This window comes from Psammomys obesus, unplaced genomic scaffold (assembly GCF_907164565.1).
Source record: "Psammomys obesus unplaced genomic scaffold, mPsaObe1.curated_primary_1811, whole genome shotgun sequence".
Lineage (NCBI taxonomy): Eukaryota > Metazoa > Chordata > Mammalia > Rodentia > Muridae > Psammomys > Psammomys obesus.
Genome location: NW_026585987.1, coordinates 5,457,025 through 5,482,328, shown reverse-complemented (window position 1 = coordinate 5,482,328; position 25,304 = coordinate 5,457,025). Strand labels below are relative to the sequence as shown.

Genomic DNA, 25,304 nt, shown 5'->3' with positions numbered 1-25,304 from the left:
GCGCCTTTTTCCGGTCTCTTGGTAGACTATCTAGGCCCGCGGCGGCTCGGTGGTGACGGTGGCGGTAGCTGTTTGCCGGGCTTGGTGGCCTCGGGACGCTCAGGGTGTCCTTGCTGGGCTGGGCAGGAAAGAGCCTTGAGGGTCGGACACCACCGCAAAGGCAGGGGCCCGGCACCCGGGGCTCCCCTCAGTGTGCAGTGAACGGGCTGGTGAGCTGGGTGACCGGCGGGGCCGCCGCCGCGAGTTGTGTGGCAGGCCAGGTTGGTGGCGCCCGGCCTGCGTGCCCATTTACCCTGTGGAAATCCATGCCAATTAGAACTGCCCTGCGAATTGCATTTCCCCCCCTATGGAAGACAAGGAAACCGTAGTTTTGGGTAGTTTGGGGACAGGGAGATAAGACATTTCCCAAAAGCTGAAGACCATTCAGGGGCAGAAGTGGGGCTCTCCCTGGTCAGCCGGTTTCGGCTCGGGTTGAAGTCCCCAGCCCTGTCGGCACGGATGCGAGGTTTGTTGTTCCGTCTCTCAGGTTCTCAGAGATCTTCCGGAAGAGGAGCCTCCCTCTCTCCGGTGAGGGGACCATCCATGCCTCTCCTAACCCAGCACGTTGAGCACGAGGACGAACCGTACTGCTTGGTGGCCAGCCTTGACAACGTTAGGAATCTGTCCACTGTCTTGAAAGCCATTCATTTCAAAGATCACGCTACGTGTTTCGCTACTAAAAATGGAATCAAGGTTACAGTGGAAAATGCAAAGTGTGTGCAAGCAAATGCCTTTATTCAGGTATGGGGCAGAGGAGACACTTTGAAGCATTCCCGAGTTAATGAATTTGGAAGGACTTACTTAACAGAACTCAAGTTAGAGAATAAAATGTCATTACTTTCTTTTTTTTCTTTCTTGCCGACAAATATTTCCCATCTTGTGTTACACGCATAATAATTCCTAGTGATAATTTATTAATGAGATACTCTTCTCATCATTTACCTCTTTTAATCTTAACAAATACAGGCACATTTATAATCCTATCAAAAGTGGCAGCTGCAACAGATCTAATTTTCAACAGTCTTAAAATTGAGTTTGGATGAGAACCCAAAAATATTTGTCACTCTTTACACTGTAATTATCATTGTGCACGTTTTAGTTTTTCCTCTTACTGGCTGTAATAGCATGTTTACCCCATGAGACAGAGTCTAACATATAACCCTGGTTACCTGGAACTTGCTTTATACAGCAGATTGGCTTCAAGTTCTTTGGGATCCACCCACCTCTGCCTTATATTGAAGTACTGGATCAAAGCCCTGCACTGTCACCCACACCTATAATTATTACAAATTATTTGTATGGCTCATTGGATCTCAACATTTAGTTTTTATTTTTGAATTGTATATAGAATGATCTCACAAATGGAGGAATAAATAAAACATGGTTTCTGCAAAAGAAATTGAAAATGGTTATCATGCATGCATCATTGTCCTATTTTTGAGTGACTAGCTTTAACTGTTGGTCACAAGGACGGAGGAATCAGGGTAAGCTCACCGGGGTGGTAGATTCAGATCCATAAATGAAGATGAAGTACTCTGGGGAGGGCATCTTTGTATCTGTGGCTTGTTAATTTTATGTATATGAGTGTTTTTTCTCATATACATAAACGTTTGCAAAAGGTATGTGCCTGGTTCCTACAAACTCCAGAAGAGCATGTTGGATTCTGTGGAAATGGTTACAGGTGCTTGTGAGTCACCACGTGGGTACTCGGAGTCAAACCCGGGTCTTCTGGAGGGGTAGCCTAACTGCCGAGCCATCTCTCCAGTCTCTCTCATTCTCCTTCAGGAGCTTCTAAATGGGGCCTAACAGTGTTACACCTTTAACAAACCATGGAGTAGTCTTCTGGTGGGTAATGGTTGAAAAATTAACATGTTTTAGTTGGGAATGAGAAATTATTCTCATGGAGTTGATACAGCATTGTTAACTTTTTAAGCATAAAGTGAAATATAAAATCATATGTGAATTTTCATTCTATTTTTTCATGTTTACCTTTTTATAGGCTGAAGTGTTTCAAGAATTTATCATTCAAGAGGACTCTGTTACGTTTCGAATTAACTTAACTATCCTTTTAGACTGTTTATCTATTTTTGGATCAAGTCCTACACCAGGTGAACTTTATTATTAGCTATTGTTATTATGACATAAAAGTCATTATTGTGGTTAGAAAATACAGGGAGATTTCTAGAAAAAAAATTTTGAGACAAGAGTTCATGTATTCCAGACTGGCCTTGAACTCAGCTGTGTAGCTGAAGATGACCTTGAACTTCTCATCCTTCTGCCTTTACCTGTTAAGCAATGAGATTATAGACCGCCTATATGAGATTATGCAACCACCTGTAGTTTTATGTGGTGCCTGGAACTAGCACTTAGTACTGTCAGCTGAGCTACAAGCCCAGGCCAGCCAATGCTTTGTTAGAAAACTCGTTACTAAGGGAAGGACTCTTGAGGTCCCGCCCCTGGTGGAGAAAGAAGCTTTTGGCAGTTGATGGCTGCCAGCAAAGGGGAAAATCACATTTTTTGTAACAAGTTACAAACAAGTTAACTTAACAAGTTAAGTTTTGTAACAAGTTAAGTCCTAGGGACAAAACCTGAATTTGAGTCCCAGGTCCAGTGGTAGGAGGAGAGAACCCACTCCCAAAAGTTGTTCTATGACATCTATGGGCATGCTTCGGCGTGTGTACACTCCCACTCACAACCATCATGCACATACTACAGAAAATATGTTTTTAATTTTGCATTTTCTAATGCAATGTTCCCCACTTGGTTTTTCCTGAGAATGTGATTTTTTTTTCAGCATTTCTTACTGGCTGTAACCAGTAGGAAAGAGCCAGAATATTTTATATTCCTCCTCTGTAGGGATTTGAGATATTAAATTACATCACCAGTGGCTATCCTTTATTGCTACCATTTGATTTAAAATAATACTGTATCTCAGTAGGAGACATTGTATTAAGATGAATAAGCATTTTCTGAGGCATGTTTAACAAGTGGGAAAACATTTCAGCAGTTCACTTTTGCTCTGATTGCCAGTTTCCTTGCAGTTACTGGAATTAGGAGTCTTTGAAGAGACATACATGCTAGGAGCTTGGCAGGATAAGTTATTCTCAAGACAGTATGTGTGTCATTTGGAGGGAAAGCTAAACCCGGAACCACAGAGTTCAGCCCCACCTGACTTCTTTCCTTGCAGGGACTTTAACTGCACTTCGGATGTGTTACCAAGGTTATGGTCACCCTTTGATGCTGTTTCTAGAAGAAGGGGGAGTGGTGACAGTCTGCAAGATTAACACTCAGGAACCTGAAGACACTCTGGATTTTGATTTCTGTAGCACCAATGTTATGAGTAAAATTATCCTGCAGTCAGAGGGGCTCCGTGAAGCATTTTCTGAGTTGGACATGACAAGTGATGTCTTACAGATTACCGTGTCCCCCAACAAACCCTATTTCAGGTACATGAGTACAGTTATCATTAATGTGCTCTGTTATGTATGGGTCTAGCTCTACACTCAACATATGCTTGAGTCGCAGGATTTTTTTTTTTTAACCCATCCTAAAAATTTTGGAAGCATTTGATTATTTCATAATTTTACAACTCCAAGATAGGAAACTTGGGAAATATCAAAAGTAACCCACAAGTACACATCCATCTTAATACTGGTTAAGAACCTTAAAATCAAGGTGGAGGAAAAAAAATGTGAAATCAGCAGAGAATGAACAAAATTGCAAACCATTAAGAACTATAATACTCAAAAGTACTTGGAAAATAGTACTTGAGTACAATGAAGTGAACTTCATTGGGCCAGGTATTTTTGTTTGGTTTGGGTTTTCTCTCTCTCTCTCTCTTTTTACTAGAACTACTTTATAGAACTTAAAAGTTTTAAAGATACCAAAAAAAAAAAAAAGACTTAAGTTTTAGGATTTTTTTGTTTTTGTTTTTTTTTTTTTTTGACTTAGGAACAATTACAGCAGGCTTTTTCTTGTGATTAGGTAAAACTTTCACTCATGTTATGTCAAAAAGTTAACCAAAATGGAAAGCACTGACATGCTAATTATTCCTTTAAAACACGTCAGAGGATCCTCTTCCAAATCAGCTCTCAGAAGTAACTAGATGGTCCTGTAGCTTCTGTTTTCAGAACAGCAAACAATTTGGTGTATGGATGTGTTAAAATCTGAAGTTCATATGGCACTGGGGGAGAAATGCTGTACTAGGAAAGCATAACTTAAAGGCATAGTTGCATGTCAGTGGTTCAGCTGTATAAGCTAGGAATAGGACCCTTACAGTTGATTTAAATCAAGTCTTTCATTATGCACAGTACTCTGAGATATGTTTCTAGATTTAAAGATAAGGAAAGTTAACTCATTATTACACAACTGTACAGAGTATATATTGAATACTCTAATGTGAGATTTTCTTCAGAGCTGTTTCTAGACTGGAGAAATTGTTCAAGAAATTAAGAGCATATACTGCTCTTTCAGAGGACCCATTTGATTCCCAACACCATGTCAGGCAACTCACAACTGCCTGTAACTTCAGCTCTGAAGTGATCTGGAGCAACTGGACTCTAATCACAGACACACACAAACATGCACACACACATGCATACATACACATATGCGGGTACACATGTGTACACACACGAATCAAAGTAGAAAGTAAAACGATGTGTAAGCTTGTTACTATGTACTCTGTGCCCACAGCATCCTGTGGGAAACTTATGATGCTTGGTGAAGTGTACATTACTGTGTGTGGTAGTGCATGCCAATAGTCTCAACATTTGGTGGTGGAAGCAAGAGAATTGAGAACAAGACCAATCTGAACTATACAGACAGCTCTAGACCAGCTTGCTGATACCCAAGCAGTCAGGTTTTTTATTTGTTTTATGTATTTACATTTATATACATATAATGCGTATTTTTATATTTTAAAGTATACACACACATATATACAACATATGTTGTGTGTGGTCTGTGTGTATGTGGCACATTTACATGAGTGCAGGTACTGGTGCCCTATGTTCACATATGAGGCCAGAAAAGGACATTGGGTATTTTCCTCTATTGTTCTCCATCTTATTGCCTTGATTCACAAATGCCCCATTTTGACTAAGCAGGTAGATACTGGGTTCCACAGACCTGCCAGTCTCCATCCCTAGTGATAGGATTACAGGCATGCATGGTCATACCTACCTTTCATGTGAGTTGTTGGGATTTGAACTCAGATCCTGAGGCCTGCTTTGCAAATGCATTTACCTGCTGAACCATCTTCCCAGCCCCTAGAACTAGGTTTTTAATATGTCATTTCTTAAGGTAGCATGGATTCTAACATTGCTTATTATTGAACCTATTAGTAAATGAATTACTTATTTCCAATTATAGGTTATCTACTTTTGGAAATGCAGGAAGCTCCCACCTTGACTATCCTAAAGATTCTGACTTGATGGAAGCATTTCACTGTAATGAGACCCAGATCAACAGGTCAGTACTTAATATGAAGGTTGCATTGTTGGTAAAGATGAAGTACCAGATTTCCATTTAAAAACAAAATAGGGCTGAATCTGGGTGCAGTGGCATACACCTGTAATCCCAGCACTCTGGTTGGCTGAGGCAGGTGGATCTCTGTGAGTTCGAAGCTAGCCTGGTCTACAAAGTGAGTCCAGGACAACCAAGGCTACACAGAGAAACTCTGTCTCAAATAAAACCAAAGAGAGAGAGAAACAGATCATTTTTAATGTTACAAAATGCATCACATTACCAAAAGTAGATGGTTGGGCACTGAATTTGCTTGGGGATATTGGGTTGTAATCACAGTGGCTAAAGCAAGAGAAGACTAGCACATTGGTTAAGTGTTGGTGCTCAGTTATTCCTGGCTAGCTTTTGTCCTTTACTTGGTTTTGTATGCATTGCATGAAGTGGATCCAAATAACTTTCTATTTCTTCTCCTACAGATACAAACTTTCTTTACTGAAACCCTCTACAAAGGCATTAGCTTTATCTTGTAAAGTGTCTATTCGGACAGATAATCGAGGATTCCTCTCATTACAGTACATGATTAGAAATGAAGATGGGCAAATATGTTTTGTGGAATATTACTGCTGCCCCGATGAAGAAGTTCCTGAGTCTTGAATAATTCACTGTGAATATTTGTATTTATAGTTGTGTTCTCACTCTGCGTAATCTTCATGATTTCATATAAGATATATGTGTATTGAGATGCAGGGAGAAGACAGGAGTAGGGTCCCATTTTCTAAATAGTTTTATTTTGTGAATAAATATTTTCATATAGCCATAAATTATCTGGCTTATTTCACTGTTCCTGTGACTGTCTTACTTTTGGGGTTACGGATGGAGGATTTATTCATTTTATGTGTATCTTTGTTTTTGCCTACCTTACGTGTATATGCACCACGTGTGCCTGGTGCCTTTAGAATTCTGAAGAGGGCATTTAATGCCCTAGAACGGCAACTAAAGATGGTTATGAGTCACTATGTGGGTTCTGGAAACCAAACCCCAGTCCTCTGCACAAGCAGCAAATGCTCTTAACTTCTGAGGCTGTCCAGCATTCCCTTCTCCATGACTATCTATAGACATTGTGGGAATCACTGAATCAAGGAGAATAGTTTTCTCTACTTAAGCAACCAAGAATCTATGCAAAATTGGATGGAGCCATATCTAACATGTTCTTTTATTTATATGTTAGTATGAATTCCAGAGACTAGATCTTGAAGCTGAATGGTTCACCATCACACCAATGTCAGAATCATCTAGAAACCTGTCAGAAACTTGGTGGTAGGAACAGCAAGGCTTATTTCATCAAGCTTTCTCCAGAAAATTCTGAGTTTTCTGAGCTTGTCAAAGTTTGGGACAACAGTTGAGCCACTGAGAGAATATTCTTGATTTTTTTTAGCATTCACCTGCATTTTTAAATTTTATTTACTTTTGATTTTTTCAAGAGAGGGTTTCTCTGTAGCTCTGGTTGGCCTCAAACTCACCATATCTGCTTGCCTCTGCCTTCCAAGTGCTGGGATTAAAGATGGGCTGATACCGCCCAGCTCACCTGCATTATTTTTACATGTAACTTCACAAAAATGTTTTCAATTGAGGCATCACCATGCCAATTTGAGCAATGCTTTCTATGCTTTATTAAATTATTTATTTGGGTTTGGGGGTATTTCGTTTTGTTTTGTTTTGACACAGGATCTTTCTATACAGCCCTGGATGTCTGTCTCAGAACTCACTATGTAGACCAGGCTGGCCTCATACTTAGAGATCCACCTGCCTCTGATTCCTGAGTGATGGTATTAAAAGTATATGCCACCATACCTAGCTCTATGGTTTATTTATTTATTTAGGGTTTTTTGGTTTTTCTTTCGAGACAGGGTTTCTCTGTGTAGCCTTGGCTGTCCTGTTTTGCCTTGTAGACCAGGGTGGCCTCAAACTAAAAGAGATCCACCTGACTCTGCCTCTCTGAGTGCTAGTATTACAGGCATGCGCCACCACACCCTACTTATGGCTTATTTAAAGTATACCTTTAGAGAAAACAAGTTCCAGAATATCACGTACAAAGTCTTAAGGGTTACAGAAATTTTGTTCTCAGAGCTGTTTAATGCAGTAACCACCTGGTACCTTCTGTTTGCCTACATAAGCTTCTTGTCCAAAATCAAAACCTGCCATTAAGTATTTTTGTATGTTCCTGGGTAATTTTTACTAAAATATTTCTTGTGGCATATTGATTCTTTTGCCATTAACAAAACATAACACTAAAATAAGATAAGCCTTCTAAGAAGAAACAAATACAAGACTAAAATGAAGTTTCTGACTCTTTACTGTGCCACTGTTATGGGTTCAGGAATAGCTGCACACTGACTATTCAGACACCAGATTCAGACTGATGGGAGTTTATTGAACACTGAACAAAAACTGACTGATCGGGACCATAATCTGGACTTGCGAGCCAGACTATATGATGATGGGCTTTTTTTCTTTTCCTCAGGCAGGTTTTTATAAAAAAAAAAAAACCCGTAACTTGGTAACAACCAGGTAATCAGGTATAGGAAGTGGGGGTGAGAGGGTGGGTAGGGGAGAAAGCATTACGTCATTTTGGCTAGCTAAACACAATTTTTTTTTTTCCCCAAATGTGTTGCATCTAGATAGCTAGACAAAGCACTTTAAGCTGATTGGCTGGGATTTAGGAAAGCTCTTTGGTACTTTACAACTTTCTTTGACTCAAGAAGAACAGGCATTTATCATCTATTGTTTTATTCTAAGTAGCAAGTATTGAAATACTGAATTGTATCCTGGTTTCAGGCATGTAGGCCTGAGAACTTGAACTTTAATTTCACCTTATGATAAAAATGGAGACTTGGAGGCAAAATACCTTCTGATATTCTAAAGGCGCCAGCAGGTGTTAACACAGGAGCTACAGTTATGCTAAGAACTAAAATAGGTCTCAACAGAGGGGCTATTGAGTTTAAGCAGATTACAACAAAAAGTAATAATTTATGTAGACAGGCACTGATAGTTTTGGGGTATGATATTTTGTCATGGGAAAATTCTATTGCATGATTCATTTAGCATTCCTAAAATTATCTGTTTATACCAGTCATTATGATTCCTGTCCCCAAATAAAAGTGCCTAAGACTAGTGATAGTTGAAAATGATTTGATGATATCCACCAAAATTTGAGGGTACTTTTGGAATGTCCCACCCTAAAATAGCACACAGCACTTCAGGAAGCTGTTTTAGAGAGAAATGAAGCAAGTGGCTAAGGCCTGGACTATGGCACTCTTAGCAGTTTAGAGTGGGACTCTTTCAGAACAATACAGACGGCCAGGGACATGGCTCTGGGGGTAAAGGTGCCACCCGTGCAAGCTTGATGACTTTTGTTCAGTCTTTAGGATCTGGAGAAGAAGCGGGATGCAGTGGTGTGTATGTGTAATCCTAGCTCTGTATGGCAACATGGGAGGTGAATAGATCAGCCAAAAAAGTCTGTGGTCCAGCTAGTGTGGCGCTGGCAGCACGACAAAAGAAAAGACCTGACTCAGCAGAAGGTAGGACGACAGACCAAACTCCTGAAAAGTCCTTGGACCTTCACTTGAGCATATACATTCATTTTACTACTTTTTTTTTAAAGGATATATAGACTCCTTCCCCTCCTATCACCACATTTCTTATTCCATGTCACCTGAAATAATAATTCTGGGGGTTGAGCACAGGTCGGGCAAGTGCTAAGCCACTGATCTTGATCCTCACTCTCCAGTGTAACTTTTAGACATGTCAGTTATATGCACCTAAGCACATTCTTTGATACTGTAGCAGTCCCTCTGGGGACTAGGCTGTGATCTAGTTAGAATAATGTTAGTACTTGAGCATCCACATCTGTCATGGACGGGAGGGTTGATAAATCTTTGAAACAGCTTTTCCTTGTGAAATGAGTAGCTTATTGATCAGCCTAAGATAGTTGTAGATCTCCTTGGTAAAACTTAAGAAATTCAGGATTGTAAATTGACTAAAATAATTCAGAGAAGTTCATTATCCTTCCCTGAAAAAGAAGAGTCCTGTTAGGGCTGTGGCCCATCCGTGTAGGGTTGGTGCTAACGTCTGGTTCCTAAATAGTCTTCCTGCTATTATATTCTGAGAAGTTTTGGTTGCTGTTACTCATTAGGCTGGAACACTATCATCTAGTCTCTGATCAAGTGGGACTTATTTGAAGGGTGGATGGATGTCTAAAATCATAAGTGGGACTCAGTCGGCTTATGGACAGGTTGCAGAAACTTTGCTAACGTTGCTTAAATGACTCCATATGGTACAATTTGATTTGGGTTTGAATTTCTTCTAACTTGAAATAGAGATCATAAGGAAATAGCTTACACCCATATGCCCATAAATGCCCATGCTTATTAGCTAATTCTAAAGAGTTGTGTAGCTCAGGCCCATTAGCAACAGTAAGCATTTGTCTATAGCCTGATTAGTACTTGGATGGGAGAAATATCAAGACTTTACCTGTGTGATTCCAGTTTCTGGTTCCCAACAGATTGAAGTAGCTTGGTACTTATGTAGTTTTCCAAAGAGAATGTTATTTTAAATTAGGTCATGCTTTACTCAACATTTTACTGTTTCTTAAGCATTCACAAAGTTATCTTTTTTTCCATTGTATGGTTTTGGCATCTTTGTCTGTAGGTGTGTGAGTTTATTTCTCGGTCTTTGATTTGATTCCATTGATCTACCAGTCTGTTTTTATGCCAGTACTATGCAGTTTTTATTTCTGTTGCTCTATAGTACAGCTTGAGATCAGGAATGGAGACAGCTCCAAAAGATCTTTTATTGTACAGGATTGTTTTAGCTATTCTGGGTTTTTTGTTTTTCCATACGAAGTTGAAAATTTTTCTTTCAAGGTTTGTAAAGAATTGTATTGGAATTTTGATGGGAATTGCACTGAATCTATACATTGCTTTTAGTAAGAAGCCCATTTTCACTGTTAATCTTACTGAGCCAGGAGCATGGGAGAGCTTTTCATCTTTTGTTATCTTCTTCAATTTCTTTCTTCAGAGCACAGAGAGTCTTTTGAAAGAAGGGGATGGGGTAGAAGGACCTGGAGGGAGCAGGAGCTTCAGAAGGAGACCAACAAAGCCAAAATATCTGGGTCCAGGGGCCCTGCAGAGACTGATGCAGCAAGGACCATGCACAGAGAAGACCTGGACCCCCTGCTCAGATGTAGCCCATTGACAGCTCAGTCTCCATGTGGGTTCCCTAGTAAGGGGATCAGCGACTGTCTCTGACATGAACTTGGTTGTCTGCTCTTTGATCACTTCTCCCTAGCGATTCGGCCTTGCCAGGCCACAGAGGAAGAGGATCCAGGCAGATCTGATGAGACTTGATAAGGTAGGATCAGATGGCAGGGGTGGAGGACTTCCCCTTTCAATGGACTACGGTAAGGGGATAGGGGAGGAGGGGAAGGAGAGTGGGACCAGGAGGAGATGAGTGAGGGGACTACAATTGGGATATAAAATGAATAAATTGTAAAAAAAATTACAAAGAGTTCACAAAGCAGTAAAATTTTAAGTTGGTAAAACTACTCTTAAGTTATTACCACAGTGGATTCATGCCTATCTATTTGTCAAATCCATAAACTAGTGTGTGGAAGTGGAAACAACTCTTCCAAACCTGCCAAAGTCAGTCAGGATTTCTGGATATGAGCAGGACCCCCATCTCCAGGCAGGATGAAAATTAGCAATGACAAGCTGAGTAACCCTTAAACAAGCAATGACAGAGAGAAGAATCGTGGCTGCACCTGGGGACAGTGATTCTGAGCGCCAGACTAAAGCATTCAGGGAGAAAGCTGATAGCAGGCTGGAGAAAGCCTACTGGTCTGTGGGCTAGCCTTGAGATGAAATGGTACATTTGTGCTCTGGCCACAACCAAATACTGCTTGTTACTTCCTGTCACTTAGGGATTGTGTGAGTTTTGGATTTTACATGTTAAACAAATAATTTCTTGAATAACATATAGTTATAAGTACTAAGTGATAATGAGACATTGGGTTTCCCAAAAAGTCAGTTCAGGTAAGAGGATGTGTGGGGATCAGGAAGCAGGAGAAAAGGGGGTGAATGGCGACAGAGCCCATGCAGAAGCTCGGAGACCAGACTCAAAGGTGCAGATCTAACTTTATTATCCAGTGTAAAAGCCTTTAAACGACTGAACGGCTCAATCAGACCATCCCATGCTAGTCTCAAGCACCAGTAACAATCAATCAGGTTGGTGCAACTATATGGAAATGTGGGGAATGTAGGGGGTAGAGGGGCAAGATCTCCTTAGGAGGCTTCTGTAAAGAAGGGGGAAATGGTCTGTTTTGAGACTTCACTAGTGTGCTAGGAGTCCCTAGTGGATCACACACTGAGTGCAGCGGATCAGGACCTTTTGAGGAGTCAGAGGAGTTGCTGACACTTCACTTGTCATTCCCTATGGACCTTCAAAAGGCTTACCTCAACATTCCTCACAGGCTCCCCCTCCTGTTTTAATTTCAAGGCTAAAAATATTCAGTAGGAGAGCTTTAGCGTGCTGATTTTGGAATTATATATGATTTTTAAGTCATATTAGGAAAAATATGATAAGTAAAACTACAATTACCATGGCATAAACAAACTACTGGGTGAGTTTGGAAGCCACATCCTGGAAGAAATGTCAGATAAGGTGACTACATCCACCCTGGTGGTATTTATGCCCATTATCTCCTGATGGAGCCAATGAAGGACAGAAAGAAAGGGTTGTTCCGGGCACCTTTTACACGTTGGTGCTGGAGCTGTTTGGCGCTACTCTTATTGAGGTGCGTTTGATATTGAGTGAGGCAAATAGCAGGATACCCAGGATACACAGGCAACATGTGCCAGATCCCATAAATCACTGACACCATGTTGTAGCAGACCCACTTGAAGATGAAGGTTAAGGGCCCCCAACTGAAGAAGCTGATTAACTTGTAACTGCTTATCAAGAGCAGAGGCTGTGAACCTAGACATGTTGTTTAGGCTGGCTGCTGTCTGAGTAGTTTTGTAAAGCAGTCACCACTGTGGCAGTAGCAGCAGCTGCAGTAAGGCCCACCACAACAGCAGCAATAACAGCAGATAGACCAAAATCTCTCTTGGTGTGAGCCAGAGAGGGGGTCTGTCCTGACCAAGATAGTTCCCCCATGCAACCCTTAGTGGTGTTCACTGGAATCCAAGCCAATGGCGGTTCCCTGAGGAGCAAGGAGGAGTTACCTACTCCTAATCAGGTCCCAGCAGAGGGAAAGTAAACAAATATTGAGTCAGTTCAGGTAGGAGGGTGAAGAGAGAAATTTTTTTTCAAGCTGTATAAACTAATGTGAGTTTTTTCTCTTGCATTTGCATATATGAAAAAGAATATAATTCAAGAACGCCAATTTATTTTACTAGATATTTCATCATCTGAGGAATGTTTTCTAAAAACTCTGAGCATTCATTTTCTAAGATCTATTGCTTATTTACATGTGTGTGTGTGAGAGAGAGAGAGAGAGAGAGAGAGAGAGGGAAGGGCACACAAGCCATGACACCTGTGTGAAGGTAAGAAGACAACTTCCTAGAGTCTGTTCTTGCCTTCAACCTGGGTGAGCCAGTCTCCCTCATTTCTGCTGCTGTGCAGAAGATTCCACACTAGCTGGCCTATCAGCCTCCATTTCAGATGGTTCTCCCGTTTCACTCTTGCCACCCTAGGAATGCCAGACTTGCAGATATATACCAGTAAATCTAGATTTTTATTTTGCATCACTTCAATGGTCAGACTCAGATAATTAGACTTAATCCAGCGAGCACTCTTAGCCATTGAGCCATCCTCCCAGCCCACCTTTTTCTGAAGATTTTAAAAGCCAGTTTGGTAGAGGCAGCGTGGGAGGAACAACCAGCTATGTTCCAGGAATAACTACCAAGCTAACCTTAAAAACAAAGTTCTTTGATTTCTCCTGTCCTATCCATATTTTTTTTCATTTATAAAATAAAAATCCTTTTCGATTCTAATATATAATGAGATCAAGACAAATATCTCAGGAGACTCAAACTTTACTCACAGAGCCGTTTTTAATAGGCAGTTTTTAATAGTGGTTTTAAACAGGCTGTGACTCAAACCACTTCCAAACAGTTCATTAGAATGTTCATTGATAAACTGCTTACGAGGTACTGCTATTTTTTAATTAATTTATTCATTCACTTTACAACCCTATCACAACCCCTCCCTTCCCTCCACCCCACTTTCCCATCCTCTTTCCCTTTCCCCCCCTCCCCCTTCTTCTCTTCCACTGAGGCCACACAAGGCAGTCCAGCTAGGAGAAAGTGAACAAAAAAACAGGCAACAGAGTCCATATCAGAGGCAGCCCCCATTCTAATTGCTAGGGACCCTCATAAAGACCAAGCTACCCATCAGCTATACAAGTATAGGGGTTCTAGGTCCAGTACACGTATGTTCTTTAGCTGGTTGTTCAGTCTCTGTAAGCCCGCAGTTGGCCTCGGTTAGTTGACTCTGCTGGTCTTCTTGTGCAGTTCTTGTCCCCTCTGGGTCTCTATCCTTTATTTTACTCACAAAGCAGTTTTTAATAGCCTTAAACAGGCTGTAACTAAAACCACTTCCAAACAGATTATTAGCATGTTCATTGGTAAACTGCTTATAAGGTAGTGCATACTTTTTAAAGCTCAGGCCTGAGATGTGCAGTACTGGAGCCCTCTCCCAGTGTGTGGTTGTGTTCAACCCATAGTATCTAGAAGAAAAAAGTCAGGACTTCAAGGAGTAAATTACAATTAAAAAAGAGAACTGGGAGGGGACAGAGTCCCAGTGACATGAAGAACAACCTAAACAAAGCACGATTAAAAGCATTTCTTCCTGAGTGAGTTATAAAGATCCTGGGTCCTAACAGCTCTTACATAGGCCCCTGGAAATATTGCTAGGTGGAACTTTTTCCTCAAGAGTCTTTAGACTCCTTAGTTAAAACAAAAACAAAACTTGTCCATTTTGCCTTGGTCACAGCTGTCCATACTGATAAACACAGTTTATGCTCTAGAGTTTCGGTTAGCAACAAGGTTGTTTTTATTGTTGGCTACCTTATGTAGAGTTTTCAATTCACGGATAGCATAAGACCTAGAAGGAAGGAGAAAAGCACTTTGATTTTAATTCTTTCTTCCCTGTGGTGACAGTCCTCCCAGCACCACATCGCTGCCTGCCTGTGTTGAAAGGATGCACAACGGTAGCATCACATGACATCACCTTACCATATTCCACCATGCTGAGTGTTTAAACAAGTCTAAAAGAGGATCAGAATCTTGGCTGTGTCCCAAGAGAGCAAAGCTAATCCCTGGACTGAGATGGCAAAGTCTGGGTTTCTGAACTACCTACATTGCATTTACTTACCTTCTAATTTATCCAATGTACTCTGGGATTTTCAGGTAATTTCTGATGAGCACAGAGATTCACACCCCAGAGGTACCTTAAGCCATGAGAGGACTCACCTTGTCTGTTTCTGGCCATTATGGCTTCTATACTCCCTTTTCCTAATACTGGAAGAGCTGAGCTACAGTTAGAAGTGTGGGCCAAAATACTCATCCACAGAGCTTCTATGAAGAGTGATTTTCAGACACCCTCTATGCCTCCAGTCTACAAAAGGGGTGATTTCATAGCCCTTGGAGGGATGGAGTAACTACAATCCACAGAAATCTGATGCACAATTGTATAAGGAACTTGGGGTTTTAAATGTACAGTCTCACTAAAGCCTGTTTCATGCCTTGACTGCTACCTGCTGCATCACACACAGGAAGTTACCAGTGGCTTTAGTTATCTCGCCAGTAAGCAAGAGTTAATGTTAGTTAGCAGAGAAAACAGGCACAGATCCAGTCTGCTCAATGGTCACACCAAATCAGAGGTGGGCAAAGATCTGAGGACTAGTGCTAGGAGAGTGAAGTCAGCTAGCTGCCACATGGTGGCAGGATTCCCCTGCTCAAAATCCTCTGTATTGCCAAGAACTTTTTTCTTTTTCCCACTGTGTAGTCAGTCTCTTTGGTTTTAAGTTCATTTCAAACTGTGTTTACGTTTTTTGTTTTCGGGGGTTCTAGGTCCCATTTGACATGCTAACGAACAATGTCATCCATGAGTTTAGTTTGCCCAAGCAGCCAGCCACTGCTCCTCTTTGCTTTAAGCATCAATGAAATCACAATTTTTAAAAATGGCTGTTAGTTTAGTACGTGGTTACTGTGAATGAACGCTTCACAAGCATTTCATTTATTTCTTACAGCAGTCCTTATTTCTTACAGCAGTCCATTTTATAGACAAGAAAATCAGGATTACATATAACTAGAAAGTATTAGTGGTTTGAAACCAGCCCCTCCTGTTTTCAGAGCTACAGTGAAACTGTGGTCTACTATGCTGCCTAGGCTGACCTCAAGGCTTAAGTGCTCTGTCTGTCACACCCTCCCAAGTAGCTGAGACTTTGGGCAGAAGCCACCATGTCTACCTTTTGAGCTTCTACTCTCAATCACTGTGAATCACAAGGAACAATTAGCTCATAGGGACATACATGTTAAAGTTAGGTTTCTGCAATCAGATAAATGGTTGATTGTTGATGTAATTACTCTCCTAAGACTTCATCATGCCCTAAAGTAGGACCCGAATTCTTTACCAAACTACAAAAGCATTCTTGAGCCCTCAGATCAAACAGGTCTTATAGCCTTTGATTTCAACAAAACCAACTTGGTCTATTTGAGTCCTAAAGATAGTCTAAAGTTTCATTTGCTAAAATTTAAATCACTGGCTGTATCAAAAAGAGTTTGGTTCGTAAAGATACAGAGATAGGTAGAGACTCTTGTATTCAATGTCCTGTGGAGTTCTGCAGCACAGTGACCATGTCACTTTGTTAACTTCTGCTTGGATTTTTCCCTAAGCTGATTTCTGCTGCAGCCCTTTCTCCCTCCCCAGGTAGCCTGTGTGCATGTCCTGGAGTGAGCATTCCCTACCAGAAAGTGCAGCCCTGTGCAAAAGCTAACTACTTACCATTCTTCCCAGGCACTCCCCTCCTTTATTCCACTCAGTTTCTGCATACACTTTTCTTTCTTCCTGGAATGGCTTCCCCTTTCCATTTGGCTGAATTGACCCTTTGGGAAACAGCTCAGTGGTTACACTCTGAAGGCTTTTCTGGGTCCCCTAGCTACCGCCTCCTTTTTGTCCTCCTTGTACAGTGAGCTCTAATCTGGAACTCACACTTTGTATTTTATTGTTTCTTTGAGCTACTTCTTGTACAGTGGACTGCCCCCTGAATAGCAAATATGTAGTAATGGTATAGGTCTTCCCCTGGCCACAGCCTATTGCAGAAAAGACTAATAAACCAGCCACTACCAAACCTGGCATTTTGCTGTTGAGTGGCAAGTATTGCTCCAGGTATTTAATAACAGAAAGAGACCATGAGATGAAGTGTGTACTCTGCTTGCCTTATTCCATGCTGGACCCTCCTACCTATTTTGTGGGCATGGCAGGACGGATGTTGACTATAAATTCCCCCTTGTTCTGCCAAAGACAAGGTATGCCAGAACTGCCTCTTACTGGCTTAGGAGTCACTACCATAAAAGATGTGAAGGCAGAGAACTAAAGGCCACTAACAAGTTATCAGCTTGCTAAACATTGCCAAGAAGGTGTACAGGGAGTACTTCAAACGTAGCACAAGCAACGTGTAAATCATTATCTCCCTAAGTCCTAGACATCCTCCACAATAGCCTCCTCTGCCAGCACTATTCATTATATTCATCCACTTGTCAAGCCAGAGATTTCAAAGCCACCTTTGAGTCTTGCCACTGCCACACTTCACATGCAGTTGCTTTCAAAGTTTGTCAACATAGACTGCGGAATGTTTCTCAGTCTATCTCTACATTCCTTTTACTATAGCTTAGGTACCGAAGGATCTCAACACCTCTCTCCCGGGTGGTCAGATCTGCCTTCTAGGTTGTAGTTCTCCCTACGTACGATCTTTCTTGCCATTGCTATCAGAGTTACTGTCTGAAAGCAAGCAGCTGGCTATCATATCCTGTTCAAAATATTTTGATGGCTGCCTTCTCAATAAGTTCCAAACAATTTATTATAGTCTATAATAGCCGTATAGTATAGCCCCAGTATTTCACTCCAAGTTTACCCACCGCATGTAATTACTCATGGAACTTATTACTTGCTTTCCTGAGAAATGTCAGCCACCTTCATGACACTAAGCTTTGTTCACACTGCTCGGAAGACTCCTCTCTGGCTCCTCTTCTATCTGGTGTTACAGTCATGTACCTTGTTTGAGAGCCTAATCCCTTCCTGCACCTAGTTTACACTCATGGTTCTGGCTTTACAATTTAGTCCCTGACATTTTTTTTTATGATTCTATTTAAAAAAAAAAAAAAAAAACATGCTACAGACTAATTTCAAACTGGTTATGTATATATTTCCTCTGAAAGGAAAATATCTTAAACATAGTAAATACTCTTCATTCTTAGGAGCTTGATTTAGGAATGATTAAAACTGAAGTGCACGCTGGGCATGGTGGCGCATGCCTTTGCTCTCAGCAGTCAGGGAGGCAGAGGCTGGCAGGTGTCTATGAGTTCAAGGCCAGCTTGGTCTACAAAGTTCAGAACGGCCAAAGCTACACAGAAAAACCTTATCTCAAAAAAAAAAAAACAATAACAATAAAAGGAAAAACAAAACAAAAACAAACAACTGAAGTACATTTGTAACTCAGATAAAATTTAAACTAAACAACTTTCATATTTATTTCCAAATCTGATGTTTTCTCTGCCTTTTCTATGTACTGAAATCTCATGTGATGCCCTTGAGCTATTGTTTTGCTTTGGAATTAACTCCTACCTCAAATGGCCCATTCTGCTCCAACTGCTTTGCAAAGGCTCCAAAAGACAAGAATTGAGGCTGCTGGCCATGGCCGGCCAGTGAGCATTTCACTGAGTTCCTAAAGGAGGTGGTGCAAAGCACGCTAGAACACATGGGAACATGAGCAGAGTCCCAGGACATCTGGGACTGATTGTTCCAGTGAGATGCTGAAGCAAAAAGAGCAATTCTTGCACAGCTTTTGGACATCTGGGCTTTGGCAACTGCCCCATGGCTTTGCTCTGCAGTTCTTGGAAAATGAGATACGGGCTTGTTTCAGGGAAAGAAAAACCTTTACTGATGTAACATGTACTATAGCAGAGGCCTTCAAAGGCCGTCCTCCACCTTATGTGTACAGCTCTGGCTAGATCCAGATCTGCAATTAGAGACCTCCATTATGGCCCAGTGTTCCTGTCTCTTCCTGGGCAAAGGGACTCTAAAACTCAGTTTTCACTGTTTCCATATGTAAAATGGGCTCTGGGGTGTGAACAGGTGTCTCCATAAGCAGATGCAAACCCCTCAAAGCCAGGTTCTTTACGTAGTGAGAGGATGGGAATCTGAAATCTGATCAACTGAAGTTCAAAAACCTAGAGAAACTTAGACTGCCTGGCTTTGGTACTGACTTCCACAAACGTCTCCTAGTTTCTCCTCCTTCTATGGCAATTGTCAACCTGAGGCTACTGAGAAAATATATTCACTACATTTATCTGGAGGTTTCTCTTTTAAACAATTAAAAATATTTAGGCACAGTGGTGCAAGTTTTTAATCCCAGCACCCAGGAAGCAGAGGCGGTGGGATCTCTGTGAGTTCAAGGCCATCCTGGTCCACAAAGTCATCCAGGACAGCCAAGGCTACACAGAGAAACCCTGTCTCAAAAAAACAATATATATTATTAAGTCTTGGTACACTGTATTTTGACCATCTTATCTCGTCCTCTTTCTCCTCCCAGATTCACCTCTCATCTCACCGACCCAAATTTGCTTCCTAATTTTTTACAGCCTCAGATCCCTATTAATGCCTACATAATTTTACATGTGTGCCATAAATTTGTACAGATTTTGAGTATGTTGTCACAATCATTATGAGTTCATATGAAAAACTGCTGTATGCCGAGGACATTGTTTCCCTGCAGTCATCCAACCATCCCTGCCCCTTATAGTCTTTCTGCTCCTTCTTCCACAATGATCCTTGAGCCCCAGGAAGAGGGAAGGTATGACTGAAGTCTCTTTCAGGCCTGGGCACTCAGCAGTCACTTATTCTTTGAACCTTGACCAGTTGTGGATTTCATATCTTCTATGTATCTATGTGTCTATGTATCTATATATCTATCTATCTTTCTTTTCTGCTTTCTCTCTCTCTCTCTCTCTCTCTCTCTCTCTCTCTCTCTCTCTCAATCTATTGTGTGTGTGTATTTGTGTGTGCATGACATGGTATGCATGGACATGCATTTGGAGGTCAAAGGACAACTTCCATGAGTCTATTCTTTTCTCCCACTATGTGGGTCTCAGGGATCAAATTTAGATCTTCAGACGTGGCAGTAGGTTCCCTTAACTGACTGAGCTCTCTCACCAGTTCTGAGGTTTCTCTTGTTTGAATACAGGCTGAGTAGAATTTTTTGCTCTAATTTTGTGGAAAGAGCCTGTGTTTCTTCCCTGAAATTGCATGTTGCTTTTGTTTGTTTCATTAATTTCAAAACACAAAAGGTACTTTAAATAGGTCAGAGTGTCAAATTCTCAGACATAAAATATGGTAATTCAGATTAACAATTCCTTCAATTTCAGTTATCCTGACGTGTTGCCTTAAAAGTAAGAGGCAGAGGATGTTCTATAAGGCAGGGAAGGACAAATGCTTTGCTAACACTGATTTAGCACATACTCTGCTGGGCCCTGTGCAATGCATGCATAGACAGGACTTGGCTTAAAAGTTATGACAACTCATGATTTACTGATAGTTACACTTTAGTGATGAAGAATCCAAAGCTCAAGAAGGGTAAATGATTTGCTCAGGTTCAGGTACTTCCAAAGTGGTACAAATGGGTTAAAACCCTAAGTTTTACTCCAGTCATGAATATTCCTTACCCTAATCCTATATAAAATAATAATATGGTTATATATCTGACTTATTTAAACATTCTGGTTCATTAAATCTACTCTCCAGAAAAGGAATTACTATCATTATTGACATACTATGATGATGTTGACAATCAGTGAACATTTAACATTTAAGGCCTGCCCAAACCTGACCATTATGTACAGTTGCATTAATGCAGAGATGAGAGGGAAGTGTGTACTTGCTGAGGGAGGTGTCATCATTATGGTGGTACATGACTACAGGCTCGGTGCGCTGAGTGAGTGCTATAAGACGAGAGAGCTGAGCAGTGGACTTTTGAGTTTTAGATCTGCTTTTAGAGTGAAAGCCTTCAGGGGCCACGTTCTGAAGTTAGAGGGGTCTGTGTTAAATTCCAGCTGTGCCTCTTCCTGGGCACACCAGTCTAAGTAAATCGATTCTCCATTTTTTTCATATGGAAAATGGCTCTGGAGCTTCTCAGCCAAGTTGCTGAACCCATTCATACAACTCAAATTCACTGAAGTCCTTACTACATAGCAAAAGAAAAGAATCTAATCACTTTTAATTCAAATCTTATCACCATTACCGGCTATATGATTTTTTTTTAAACAAAATACCCAAACATTCTAAGCTCCAGTTTTATTCTGAGAGAAAAACATACCTACCCAGGTGAAGTTTATGAGTCAAAAAAAGCTTGTGTTATATGGAAGAAGAACCTTATTTTAATTTTTCACATTCTTTCTGTTTTGATTAAGAAATATGCATTTATATACACTTGTATATAAGCAGGGAGCAAGTTGTCCCCTGCTTCTGTGAGGTTGGTCCTCTGAGTCCCTAACATGAACCTCATAGAAGGGGACTGAGAAACCCAATTCCCTGGATGATGCTAAGTAGACAGGAGCCTACTTCAGGTATGGCTGACTGAAACTGTCACAGATAGCATGGACTGCCATGTTCCTCAAGCTCATCTCTCCATCCTGCCTAACCTGCTGCATCTGCTGAGAATGGTATCCTTCTGTAGAATGAAATCAGAATCCTAACAGTAACAATGGCCTCTTTGTTAGAGTACTGAGAAAAAGCACAGGCCTTTTGGGTCACATTTGCTTGGATCCAAATCTCTAAGACTATAGAAGACAAAAAGTCTTCAAAACCTTGGACTCTGTTCTGTCAAACGGGAGCTTCATATTGGGTAGTTATGGAAGTTTAAAGGAAATCCTTTCTAAGCAGGACCTAGCTCAACTGAGGATTTTAGTGAACACTTAATTTAGTTCCTTTTTCTTAGAAGGGAATAGTTTAAGATAAATATCACATTGAGATGTACAAATATCACTTATATGAAAGAGGAGGAGAATGGGGGCAGGTCTGCCAAACATTTCTTCTGGCTTAAATCTAAGCATAAAAAAAAATCTGGATATGCTAAATTGCCCCAAACATGCCTATATTTAAAGACCTAGATATAATAAATGAGAAAAATAATTTTAATGTATTCATTTATTGACTTTGTAAAAATCCATATTTATACAATATTGTGTCTCTCATAATGTCAGTAAAGACCTTGTCTTACAGGATTTGGCTAAAATGTGCAGCATGCTTAAGGTATTTGCATATGTAATAATATACAGCAACTCCTATAATTCTGGGTCCTAAGCTATTAAGAGATCAACTGATTATTTCCAGTATAGAATCTGACAAAAACCCATAGCTGAGGTAATAGTTTTGCCTGACTAGGTAAGTCACCAATACCTGGCTGGATCAGAGACAGATGTGTTCATATACCCATAGTGCTGACATGGTTGTGTCCAGACCCAGAACTTACCTCTGCAGTAGGTAAAGAAGGGTTTTAGTCTTCTTGCTCTTAGTATGCTCATTTCCATAGATGAGAATCTGAACCATCAGACACTGTAGACGAAGTGCGAAATGGAACAGGTTAAAGAGACTCTGAGCAAACGCATCAATTGCAAACCTAATTCAGAAGCAGACTAGTGGAACTGGGCTGTTACAAGTTTACAGATGGAATGCCTGTGCTTCATTCCATTGGTTTCTGACCAACGAGAAAAGCAGTCTAATTACTTTCTGTATCCTTCATGCACTATATATGCAATCTAGTTTACAGTACCTGTTGCTATGGATGACCAAAATAACATTCAAAATTGATAGACTCCCTCTTAAGACATGACGACTACAACAGTGGTTTCTGTCAGAACTTTCGAATAACTCAAACTAAATAGACAGAATTAAAGTCCATGAATATCTCTCAAAGCTGCCTTGCATTCTGATGCTGATTACTTTATTCTTAGGTGGGTTTCTTGAAAGTTTATTGCTGACATTTGTTTTCACATAAAATGGAATAGCAGAACCAGATTTATAGCGGGACTTTTTTTTTTTTTTGACCTGCCAGCAGTTAAATAAAGACACAGAGACTTATTAATATTTGTAAAAGCTAAAGCCTTAGCTGGGCAGACTCTCAGCTACTCTAAGCTTATCCTGGCTATCTTGCCATGACCCTGTATGTGGCAGCTCTACTTCTTTGCTGCTGTTCATGTCTATCCATCTTCATGTCCTGCTAGCAAATTTTCCAATGTCTGATTATTCTCACAGAGACCCTCTCTCAGCTCGGAAGTTCCGCCTTCCCTGCCCTGCCTACATATTGGCCATCAGTTCTTTATTAAACCAACAAATGATGGATGAATGTTTACAAGATATGAGGCAGGTAATGATACATACAAATAACAATACCAAAATGTGTCCGTACTCAGCTCCCTGCCAGTAGAACAGTAACAGAGACACACCTTCCCACAGTGTACAAACATTACCCCAAAACAGATTTAAGCTCTTTCTCAAACAGCCAATAGAATGTATACAAAATGTATGAACTGATTTCCAAGACACTGTACATCAGTCAATAAAGGACTGTGATTGTCTTAAAGAGAGAAAGTAAGTGTGGTATACAGCATGATTATCCCAGGCCACCACTTTAGGTTTCTGGGCTATCCCACAGAGAAGAGATAAATTATTCTTACCAGAATCTCTCATGAAGCTGAGACTTCAAGTAGACTCAGAGAATGGTAACAAAGAGGAGCCCCTTTCATAGGAAAACCATCAATATCATAGTAGGGCTCCCTCAAACAGCAATGGCTAGCCCATGCATTAAAGGAAAATGCAGAAAGCACAGAAAGGAATCATCTGGAGGAGGGGGTTGCTGGGCAGAGCACCTGGCATTTACATCAGGTCAGGCTAGTACCTGTTTCACCCTTGACTAAATGGTGTCTAGTCTCATGTGAGATCTTCAAAGCTAGGCATGGGCCACATTATTTAGTTTAACTGGAATCAATTTCAAGAATAATTGTAAGAAGATGAATGAGATACAGTACCCAATAAGATCTATAGTGTCAGCTGGGTGGTGCTGGCACATGCCTTTAAGCCCAGCATTCAGGAGGCAGAGGCCAGTGGATCTCTGATTTGAAGGACACTATAGAGTGAGTTCTGTGACAGCCATGGCTGCATAGAGAAACCTTATCTCAAAAAGCCATAAGAAAAAATCTATAGTTTCTGGTATCCAAACAAAGACTACTCAGCATGAAAAACAAACACAGTGATAAAAAGTAACCAATCAAAAGCAACCAACAAGTCAGGCACAGTAGGATGTGCCTATGTAACAATAGTACTCAGCTGAAGCAATAAAGATCATGAGTTTAAGATCAATCTGAGCTACAGTGAGACCCTATCACAAAAAATATATGAAGTACATTAAAATCATTACTACCTTGGAACTATATCCTCTGCTTGTCTCTCTCTTTCCCTTTATGTATGTGTGTGTTTATTTTAAGGTAAAAAAGAGATATGGATAAGTATATATAGTATAAAGAGGCCTAATCAAACTCCAGAGAAAAAGATGCCTGACATGAAAATAAACTAGGTAAGATTAACAACTGGTTTCATAATAGATTTTTTTTAAAAAAAATCAGTGGTCTTGAGAATTTGATAACAATGAAATAAGACTATCTAAATAGAAACTAGCTATGGGTTATTGCAATAGAGACAGAATAATAATTTCATAGTATTTAACACCCACTTCTTTTTTTTTAAGATTTATTGATTTATTATTTATACAATGTACTGCCTGCATGCATGCCTGCATGCTAGAAGAGGGCACCAGATATCATTATAGATGGTTGTGGGCCACTATGTGGTTGCTGGGAATTGAACTCAGGACCTTTGGAAGAACAGCCAGTGCTCTTAAGCTCTGAGCCATCTCTCCAGCACCTCAACACCCACTTCTAATTAAAAATTCTCACCAACTCAGAAGGAAAAGAAAACTTTTCAAAATAATTAAATGTCTGAAAAAAATGTATAGCTGACATCAACTCTACAATGAAAATTTAAGTAACTTTTTTACAAAGCTTAGGATTAGACAAAGGTGTCTGTTCTCATCATGCCTACTTGACACAGCTCTTGTATTATAACCAGTGCAATAAAATAAGAAAAAGAAATACAAATCATCCATCTTGGAATAAAAGACAGAGCATTTATTAGCACATGCTATAATTATCCATGTAGAAATTTGGCAGAATCTATAACACAGTACAGGAGCTCACAAGTTCAGTAAGTGTATTGAGGTCATGGGACACCAGATTATACAAGATCTAAATCAACTGTGTGTCCATATGCCAGCAACAATCAGAAAGTAAAGTCTGAAATGATAGATTTTATATAGAATTAAGTAATGCACTATGAGAAGATGTGTACAAGAGTTCTACATTGGAAACTACAAAATATAACTGTGATAATTATAATTTATATTCATTATGTGA

General features: G+C 40.4%; 2 protein-coding genes across 2 annotated transcripts in view; one reads left to right on the top strand and one right to left on the bottom strand.

The window, feature by feature from the left end:
* Positions 1-36: 36 nt before the first annotated feature.
* Rad1 (RAD1 checkpoint DNA exonuclease) lies at positions 37-6,326 on the top strand. Its single transcript, XM_055601027.1, has 6 exons — positions 37-260; positions 527-780; positions 2,039-2,147; positions 3,227-3,485; positions 5,413-5,511; positions 5,982-6,326. The coding sequence occupies exons 2-6, from the start codon at positions 583-585 to the stop codon at positions 6,157-6,159; spliced, it is 843 nt and encodes a 280-aa protein (XP_055457002.1). The 5' UTR covers positions 37-260; positions 527-582; the 3' UTR covers positions 6,160-6,326.
* Positions 6,327-16,603: 10,277 nt separating this feature from the next.
* Ttc23l (tetratricopeptide repeat domain 23 like) overlaps positions 16,604-25,304 on the bottom strand; it is a 66,434-nt gene continuing 57,733 nt past the window's right edge. The window contains exons 11-12 of the mRNA XM_055601026.1: positions 22,310-22,392; positions 16,604-16,670 (exon numbers count right to left, since the gene is read on the bottom strand). Of these exons, the coding sequence (XP_055457001.1) occupies positions 16,604-16,670; positions 22,310-22,392 (150 nt within the window). The remainder of the gene's footprint in view (positions 16,671-22,309; positions 22,393-25,304) is intronic.

Bases quoted from the DNA above. Each gene is read 5' to 3' on its own strand.
- Rad1 (XM_055601027.1), top strand. From the start codon at position 583: ATGCCTCTCCTAACCCAGCACGTTGAGCACGAGGACGAACCGTACTGC. The intron at 3,486-5,412 runs GTACATGAGTAC...TTCCAATTATAG, and splicing joins CCCAACAAACCCTATTTCAG to GTTATCTACTTTTGGAAATG. The intron at 5,512-5,981 runs GTCAGTACTTAA...CTTCTCCTACAG, and splicing joins AATGAGACCCAGATCAACAG to ATACAAACTTTCTTTACTGA.